Source organism: Hevea brasiliensis, chromosome 13, assembly GCF_030052815.1.
Source record: "Hevea brasiliensis isolate MT/VB/25A 57/8 chromosome 13, ASM3005281v1, whole genome shotgun sequence".
Classification (NCBI taxonomy): Eukaryota; Viridiplantae; Streptophyta; class Magnoliopsida; order Malpighiales; family Euphorbiaceae; genus Hevea; species Hevea brasiliensis.
The window spans coordinates 88,700,150-88,709,624 of record NC_079505.1 but is presented as its reverse complement, the minus strand read 5'-3'; the positions used below and the strand labels follow the sequence as shown (position 1 = coordinate 88,709,624).

General features: G+C 33.2%; 2 protein-coding genes across 2 annotated transcripts; both read left to right on the top strand.

Moving 5' to 3' along the window:
• Positions 1-2,483: 2,483 nt before the first annotated feature.
• On the top strand, positions 2,484-4,941 carry LOC131172231 (receptor-like protein 9DC3). Its single transcript, XM_058133186.1, has 2 exons — positions 2,484-2,936; positions 3,053-4,941. Exons 1-2 carry the CDS (start codon positions 2,484-2,486, stop codon positions 4,868-4,870), a joined length of 2,271 nt encoding a protein of 756 aa, XP_057989169.1. The 3' UTR covers positions 4,871-4,941.
• A 1,282-nt stretch (positions 4,942-6,223) lies between these two features.
• Positions 6,224-9,475, top strand: LOC110660655 (protein BOBBER 1). The gene is made up of 6 exons (XM_021819017.2): positions 6,224-6,751; positions 8,141-8,313; positions 8,409-8,457; positions 8,662-8,828; positions 9,027-9,110; positions 9,229-9,475. Exons 1-6 carry the CDS (start codon positions 6,337-6,339, stop codon positions 9,265-9,267), a joined length of 927 nt encoding a protein of 308 aa, XP_021674709.2. The 5' UTR covers positions 6,224-6,336; the 3' UTR covers positions 9,268-9,475.

Here is a 9,475-nt window from a genome sequence, read left to right as displayed (position 1 = left end):
CTGGCTTAAGGAGCAAAAACTATCTCTGCCGATCTTAAAAATTCTCCTAACCTTTTCTTGACATTCTAATGCTACCTAGGGCGCCATAACTCTTCTCTGGCATCCCAAAAATTATTTCAAAAGGTTTCCCTTGGATTTAGGATTATTAACTGTCTTCACCGCAACTTCCCGTTAGGTCACTCATCATTAAGGCACCGGCTCATTTAACTTTATTGTATTTCATTTCTAAAATTTTTCCTTAATTTTTCTTACTATTATTTCAATTATTTATGACTCCTCACTCGAGTCTAAATATAGTTCCAGACATTCTAGCTGTCCGGTCAGACATTGATCACCGAAATAGTCGAATGCTGGACTAGCTAAAGTGAGGGTGTTACACATAAAAATATACAGGTCAGCAGAGTTTTCCACTTTCTGTGCTATCTGCTTAGGGTGTTGCTTACCTTAAGCAATATCTCCAGCAAATTTTGGCTTCTGCATGGCCTGTCTGCTTAGGGTTAAGCGGTGCCCTTAATTAATCTTGGCAAGTTTGTGTTGAAATGAGTTTTTTTGCTCATGCTTGACTTTCAGCTTGACCTGAGTTGCACCTTAAGCATTGCCGCTTACCCTAAGCAAGATCTCAAGCAGAACCCCAAGTAAATCTCGGTATGTTTGTGGTTGAAAACTCGAATATGTTGGTATTAAGCTGTGCTTGATTTATAATTTGCCCCAGGTTTTAGGTTAAGTAACATGACATACCCTGAGCAGCATTATAAGCAAAATCTCAAACAAATTTTGGCCAATTTAATTTTTCAAGTCTTGATTTTTTTAACTTTTTTTCGCGCTTAAAGGGCTCTAAATTTCTTCAAATCAACTCCTAATGCATTCATTGACCTTCAATTTGCTACAAAATCTATTAAAAATAATAAAATTATAAAAATCAAATATAAAGTATATAAAATTAATGAATAAGTTAAAACAAAGCTAAAATCATAAAATATACTAAAATATAAGGATAAAATGAATGTAAAACTGTCCTAAAATACCTATATGAAATGAGTGCAATACTATGCAAGTGGATTGATAGCCGGAGTGGCTACGAGGTCTATTGTGTTTCAAACTGGAAAGCCCCAATGGTTTGTGACAATGTTGGAAGCAAAACAACAGAAAATGAGAAAAATATCAATGAAGATTCGTGCTCCAAAGGGTCCAAGTAAAATTTAATTATTATTAGGACGTATTTTGTTAAAATTTTGTTGGCTAAAGGCTAATCATGCAATGTTACCATTGGTTGTAGTGTAGAGCGGAAGCATACATTATACTAAATGACTTTTATTTAAAATTAAAGGAAATTATATATTAAAATAGGGGTTAATAGATTTATGGCATTACCTTGCTACAATTTTCATTTCATGTTATTTACTTAAAAATCACTCGGTCTTTGTTCATGTATGACCTCCTACATATATGTATATAAAAAAAATTATAATTATGCAAAAAATAAGACAATAACGAAAATTCATTTTTGTATATATTGTTACATTATATTATAGAATAATCTTTTCTCTCTATTTATATATATTTATTTGTTTTTATGAGGATTTTTATTTTCATATATTAAATTAAATTCATAATTATCAAATAATATTGTTTATTTAATGGTAAATATATGATTTATTTTACTAATCACAATGTCTTTTAATTTTTTATTCTTTCATATGTGTTTAATTTTTTGTAAATAAAGTATTTAAAAAAAATGAACATGAATTTAAATTTTAAATTAACAACACAAATTAAAAATTTTATTGATATTGTACACAAAATTAATTAATAGCAAAATGTCAATCATTTTACATTTCATATGGTAAACTAACGCATTTTGTCCATGACTTCCTCAACTTAAAATGTCTAGTTCTGCCACTCTTATGTTTTGAAATTAATAACCACAACTTAAAGGATCATTATGAAATGCATAATTAGATAAAAATAATATTTTATTATTGAAGTATTGATCAATTTATTTTATATAGAATTAGAATAAATTTTAAATATAAATTTTTTTTTATGATTAATTTTTAATTTTTCATTGCGTCTTTTAACTGCTGAGGAATCCAATAATTCTCCATGTAATTTCTATATATAAAGTCATTCCAATAATTCTCCATGTAATTTCTATATATAAAGTCATTGAGTCAGTAGAGACGACTAGCATAGAATTAAATGTCTAAGTCCACCACCACCACCAGCAAGACAATGAAGCAGAAGGATTCACTCTTTTTCGTGAAGAATTCCACTTGTTCTGCCATGGTGTTTGATTTGTGCACCTCTGGAATTTTCCCATCATTTTGTAAATATTAATCCTTTTGACCTTGGAATTTAAGAATTTGGAAATCACTTCAGTTAGACCCGATGGACATGAATACGCGGATTTTAGACTGTTAAATTCCATTATGTAGGCTTAAAAATTATATTTCTAATCAACAGACTAAACTTGCGTAGTTTCCATGAGTTCTTTAGTCACTTTGCTGTGTTTCTGTATCCCTGCTATTCTTCTTCTTGTATACTCTACTTCATCAGTTGCGTCAACCAATGGAGAAAATGAGACAGACCGAGTAGCCTTGCTTGGATTCAAGGCTAAAATAACCCATGATCCTCTTGGGATCATAACCTCCTGGAATCAAAGTGTCCACTTCTGTGGGTGGTACGGTGTTACATGTGGTCGTCGCCACCAGAGAGTCACTGAATTGAACCTGTCGTCTCTCAATCTTGTCGGTTCTATATCACCCCATATTGGCAACTTGAGCTTTCTAAGACATCTAAATCTTGCAAATAATATCTTTGGCGGAGAAATCCCTATGGAAATCTGCGGTTTACGCAGATTGGAACGTTTAATTCTGAGGAATATGTCCATCACCGGAAAAATTCCTCTTCCTCTTGCCAATTTATCTTCTCTTGAGGTACTCACTGCTGCTATATACATTCCAATAAAATTAATTTGATTGGAAATTAAGCTAATTGATGTTGAATTTATTTCAGTCCCTTCCTCAATATCGTTGATATGTCTTGTATGCAGGTTTTGGATTTAGGTGACAACTCTCTCCAAGGTCCACTTCAGGGAGTGCCACCTTCCATAAAGTTTTTCTCTATTGCAGGCAACAATATTTCTGGACAAGTACTTTCTTTTATTTGCGGTTTGAACAACCTCATTTTTCTCGACTTGTCTGAAAATAATTTCAGTGGAAAAATACCAAAATGTTTTGGAAACTTCAGCAGTGATTTATTAGTATTAAATCTGGGAATGAATCAGTTTCATGGTCCGCTTCAAGTACCGCCATGTTCCACAGAATATTTCTATATTGCAGACAACAATATTTCTGGAGAGATCCCTTCCTCAATATGCAATTTAAATTACCTGAAAGATCTTGACTTATCTAATAACAGTTTGACTGGAATGTTGCCAAAATGTCTTGCAAACTTTAGCAATCTTCGTTTTTTGGATTTGGCGATGAATCGGCTTCATGGTCCTCTTCAAGTACCTCCATCTTCCACACTATTTTTCTCCCTTGCATACAACAATTTTTCTGGAGAGATCCCTTCCTCGATTTGCAATTTAAATTACCTGCAATTTCTTCATTTGTCTTATAACAGTTTGAGTGGAATGTTACCGAAATGTATTGGGAACTTTAGCAATCTTCTCCTTTACTTGGACTTGGCCGCGAATCAGTTTCATGGTCCACTTCAAGTACCACCATCTTCCACAACATTTTTGTCCTTTGCAGACAACAATTTTTCAGGAGAGATTCCTTCCTCGATATGCAGGTTAAATTCTCTGCAGTATCTTTATTTGTTTAAAAACAATATAAGTGGAACTATTCCAAAATGTTTTGGAAACTTTAGAAATCTCTCTGTCTTGGATTTGGGGAACAATAATTTACATGGTAGCATACCAGCAACATGTGTGGAGGGTAACAGCTTGAGTCGTCTTGACTTGAATGGCAATCAATTGGAAGGGCCGTTACCAAGATCTTTGATTAATTGTAGCAATTTAGAAATTTTGAACTTAGGTAACAACAGGATAAACGGATCTTTTCCCTACTGGTTGGAAAATCTTGAAGAGCTACGAGTTCTTGTTCTACGACGCAACAGATTCTCTGGTCCCATACCTACCCCCAAAGCTCGATTTCCCTTCCCTGGCTTGTTAGTAATTGACCTCTCCCACAATGACTTCACAGGTCCTTTGCCAACCAGATACTTTCAGCAATTCCAAGCCATGATGAAAGAGAAAACTGGGGAATATTATGTGGTTCATGTGACAATCACAATCAAAGGGGTTGATTTTGATGTGATCAAAGTCCTTGATATATTTGCAATGATTGATTTGTCATATAATCAGTTCAGAGGAGAAATTTCTGAAAGTATTGGAGGGCTTTTACATCTAACAGGGCTAAATTTTTCTCATAACCATTTAACAGGGCATATACCACAGGCAATGGGAAATTTGTCAAATCTTGAATGGTTAGACCTCTCCTCAAATAAGCTTGTTGGGAGCATTCCTGAGCAATTGGTAGATTTGACATTTCTTGAAGTTTTAAATCTTTCGTTCAATGAACTCACAGGACGAATTCCTCAAGGCAAGCAATTCAACACATTTGGAATCGAGTCATATAAAGGGAACTTGGGATTATGTGGATTTCCATTGTCAAAAGCCCGTGGCAATGATATCATTCCGGCGTTGCCATTGTCGGAAGGAGATCTCTCTGCAGATGTTATTTTTGAGTGGAACATCGTACTTATGGGTTACGCAAGTGGATTAGTAATCGGAGTGGCTATAGGGTATATTATGTTTCAAACTGGAAAGCCACAATGGTTTGTGACAAATGGTGGACGCTAAACGACTGAAAATAGGGAAAGGATCAATGAAAATTCGTCCTCCAAGAGGATCCAAATAGAATTTAATTGTTATTAGGAGCTGCCTTGTTAAACTGGTTAAAGGCTAATAATGCAATGTCACAGTCGTTAGGAGTATAGAGCAAGAGCATACGCAACCTTTAATTCATATTAATTTCCATGATATTTACATAAAGAAATGCAAATTGTAATAATTATTATGAAAGTGATTTGTCTTCTGAAAACAATATTTTTATTTAGGGAGTATCCATTTCCAGTTTTCATAACCTAATTTATTAAGATTTCAACTAATTTAATAAATAATTCATGAAGAATTAAAATACTTTTCAAGTAAATTTTTTATAAATAAAAAAAATATTTAAATTTAATTTAAAATAGCTTTCCATATTAGTAACCTTAGCCTATATTATCTCTTATTTCTATTTTTAGATGAAAGAATAAAATAAAATTTCTTTGTTCATGTTTTAAAAAAAATTGAATATTATAATTTTTCAAAAGTAATTTTTTTTTATTAATATGAATCATTTTATACCCGTTAATTGGTGTTTAAAGTTCTCAGTTTGTACATATTTATATATAAAAAATTCATATGAACATGTTAATTTCTTTTATCAATGCGTAATTAATAATTATGTAATATTTATTTAAATATTTAAATTTTCATTGATTTAATGTTTATATGAAAAATGTTTTTCTAAAGGATTATTCTAAAAATTATTTGCTCATGAATAATTAAATATTTGTTAATATTAAAAGTTTGTTATATGTAGAATAATGAGTGAATAATACATAACTCGACAAAAGTGTACTATTTCCATTTTTCTTGATAAGAATTATCATTTTATTTTTTTTATAAGTTATTTAACAATAATTGATATATTTTAAAAGAAAAAAAAAACAATGATTGATAATAATAATTTAAATAAAAAGTGTTAATTTATTTGAAGAATTATTATTTTATTAAGAATAAATGTGTAAAATTCTTTTTTTTTAATATCGATTATAAACTTTTTTTAAAAAATCTTTTCAATAATTTACTTTCTTTTAAATTTAAGTAAAAAATATAAATATAAAACTAATTTTAAATAAAATTACCGTGTTTATTTAATTTAATTGAAATCATTTCAATAATTTAATAATATTAAATTCAACTGTAATATTGTGATGTCTATAATTTAAATCATAGTTAATAATAACAATAATACCAAAGAGTGTATTTATTAGCATTATGCAAAATAGAACAGGCAAAATATCGTAAATGGTAAAAACATGAGGGACTTTATAGCAAAAAGAAAAGGAAAGGTTCTGGAACTCTCTGCGCGACTCTGCTCCCAGTGCCTCCATTCACCTATGTAAATTATAAGTCAAGCTAGTTCTACTTCTCGTTTCTGTAGCGGTTTCGCAGTTTTCACTCAGCGAGTCAACCGAGTCCAGGGCAAGCCAATCGTCATGGCGATAATTTCTGAGTATCAGGAGGATGGAAAGGAGACCAACCCAAAGCCGAATCCGTCATCGTCGTCTTCATCTAAAACGTTGTCGTTTAACGCGACGTTCGATCCGAGGAATCCTATAGGGATTGTGGAGAGGCTGTTCGATTTTCTGGTGAATGAAACCGAATTTATGGCTGAAGACACAGCGGAGAAGCAGATCGTGGCTGTGGTGATGGCAGCTAAGAATAAGGTTAAGAAGAAGATGGCGGAGGAGAGAGAAAGGGAAGCTGCTCTCACGGGTAATGAGAGCAAGACGCTGAAGGAGGAGAATAAGGCCGAGGTCAAAGAAGAGAAGAAGGTTGAGCTCGAAAAGGAGATAAAGACCAAAGTCAAGGAGGAGCCAATGGAGATCGAGGAGGAAAGTGGCTGCAGAGGTATGAATTTATTCTGACTTTGTATCTTTTTTTTTTATTATTTTATGTTTGTTAATAACTTTTATTTGTATGGTTAGAGAAATTGCATAGCGTAAAGTGTAAATTTGCGTGCTTACCCGTTTAATGGCGGAGAATAGACGATGGCATGGTTTTTACCCCCTATCCTTTACTTGTTAGTTGCGAGAACGTTGAGAAGTTTGCTTTACTATGTGATTATTGTTTGTATTGTGAGTTCTTGGGACCTGGAATGATTTAAAACTTTAGGATTATGCCACATTTCAGTCTTGGCTAATTTTACTCTGCTACTGTTCAATACTTTTTCTGTAGAATTTAGGCGACAATGGCAATAGAAAAGGAAAGAAAGGACAGGAGGCCTGAAATCACGTACAAATTTTGTAATTCTGGTATTTGGACAAGAAGGGTGATTGGATAAAATACATAGTATTTGATGCGGGTATATCAATGCATGTGAAGAATAAGATGCAGCCATTGGCATCTTTTCCTTTTGCCTGTGACTTTCTCAAGTGTCGACTATTGTTTGTTGTTGATGATGTGGGAAGAGAAAGGGTAGATATAATTTTGGGCCTTGAGAGTGTGAAGTAAATAAAATGTTGAGACCCTTGAATGTTTGTGAAAGAATTAGGCAAATACACCTTTATTAGATTCAATCCTTATTAGGTGTGCCTCTCTAGGCCAAGCTTCTATATGTTACTTGTTTGTATTGATTAGCAAGTGTATGTTATTAGAACTCTTTTCCTTTCAATCTGCTCTAGATGTAAATTTTGCTCATCCCTCTGTTTACAAATCTTATTTTTAGTATAATACATCTGAAATGCTGTCTTTTTCTTAAAAGTTAAGATTGTGGGATTTGTTGCTGACATTGGAAGTTACTTTTTTTGGTTGCTCAAAGATGGAACCTCATATTGTGTTTTTGAAACTGGTTATAGTTTGAACAAAGCTTTAAGATTAATACAATGAGAACTGAGACCATATGACATGATGGCACATTTGAAATTATTATGGTCAATGACAGTGTAAGGTTTCTTTTGAAATAACAGGTATTTGATAGATTAAGCAAAGGTTTAACTTGTTTCCTTAGTACATAGCTTCTTGCATTCTATATAAATTCATATTGCACCCTAGTAATCTTTTCACATTTATTAAAATCTTATAGTTCTGTGCAAGTTCCATGCAAGTATCAGAGTTTTGCATGTTGCCATTATCTATTAAAGCAATCATATCCACCTACCTTGCTTCAGTTCTCATCCATTATTCATCAAATTAATTGGTTGTCAAGTTACCTATTCTGTTCCTATAGAGGATAGATATTTCAATATATAATGTACTTACTTTTTTCTGTTGCATCTGTTTCTCAAATATTATGGACAGTTCCAAACAAAGGTAATGGCCTTGATCTGGAGAAATATTCATGGACACAGACCCTACAAGAGGTTAATGTACTTGTTCCTGTTCCTTCTGGTACTAAATCAAGGTTTGTTGTATGTGACATAAAGAAAAACCATCTGAAAGTTGGACTAAAGGGTCAGCCTTCAATAATTGAAGTAAGTTTGAAAGTATACTTGTTTTTGTGCTGAAATCAGTATCTTTTTGTTTGATTGGATCATTCTCCCTTGATTGTGTCTTCAATTACTTGCAGGGAGAGCTTTACAAGCCTATCAGGGTTGACGATTGCTATTGGAGCATAGGTATGTTAAGCATTACGCGCATTAGAAATGCACCAACTATATTTAATTCTCTCTGCCATAATATGAATGGAAATATTTGTATGGATTTAAGCAATCATGTTTAACCTTTAGCAATGGCATCAAAGTCAACTATCTGAATGTTCTGTGTGATTTCTGGATAGATCTTTTGTCCTTATTATGTACTAATTTCTTTGCTGTTTCCAGAGGACCAGAATACCATCTCAATCCTTTTGACCAAGCATGACCAAATGGAATGGTGGAAATGCTTAGTGAAGGGAGATCCTGAAATTAATACTCAGAAAGTTGAACCTGAAAATAGCAAACTAGCTGACCTGGATCCTGAAACACGGCAGACTGTTGAAAAGATGATGGTAAAATTTGATGCTTTTTACATATTTCTTTTGTTGATATTGTTTCCCATCTTTTATCAATTGGGATTTTCTGCCAGATGGAAGGTCTTAATTGATGTAGCAGTTGGTTGTGTTTTTTGATTAGCTTGGACTGTTATTGCGGTAATCTCTATCCTGTTTTAATGATTCCTGAGGATTTTGTTTCCCCTACTGTAACAGTTTGATCAGCGACAGAAATCAATGGGTCTCCCAACCAGTGATGAGATGCAGAAGCAGGAGATGCTCAAAAAGTTCATGGCTCAGGTAAAATCATGAGGCACTGGACTCTGAGGCAACTTACCCCTCTTCTACTAAGAAATAGGTCTCTAGTTATTAAATTTTCTAATTTGATAATCTGATATGAATGTTTTTGATGTTGCAGCATCCGGAGTTGGATTTCTCGAAGGCCAAGATATCATAAGATTGGAATGTTTAATTTGGCGGCAGAGGGTTAGTCTAAATGGCTGGGGCCTCTCCTTATCCAGTGGGTTTTCTTTTTGTTGGGCTTGGAATGGGTAACTCTTAAGGTTTGGATTGGTTGAACTCTGTTAACAGTTTTGGAGTTGAAAATTTTTGGATAGACGTGTGCTTTGCGGTCCCAAATTTAAATATAGCTTTTGTGGTGCTAA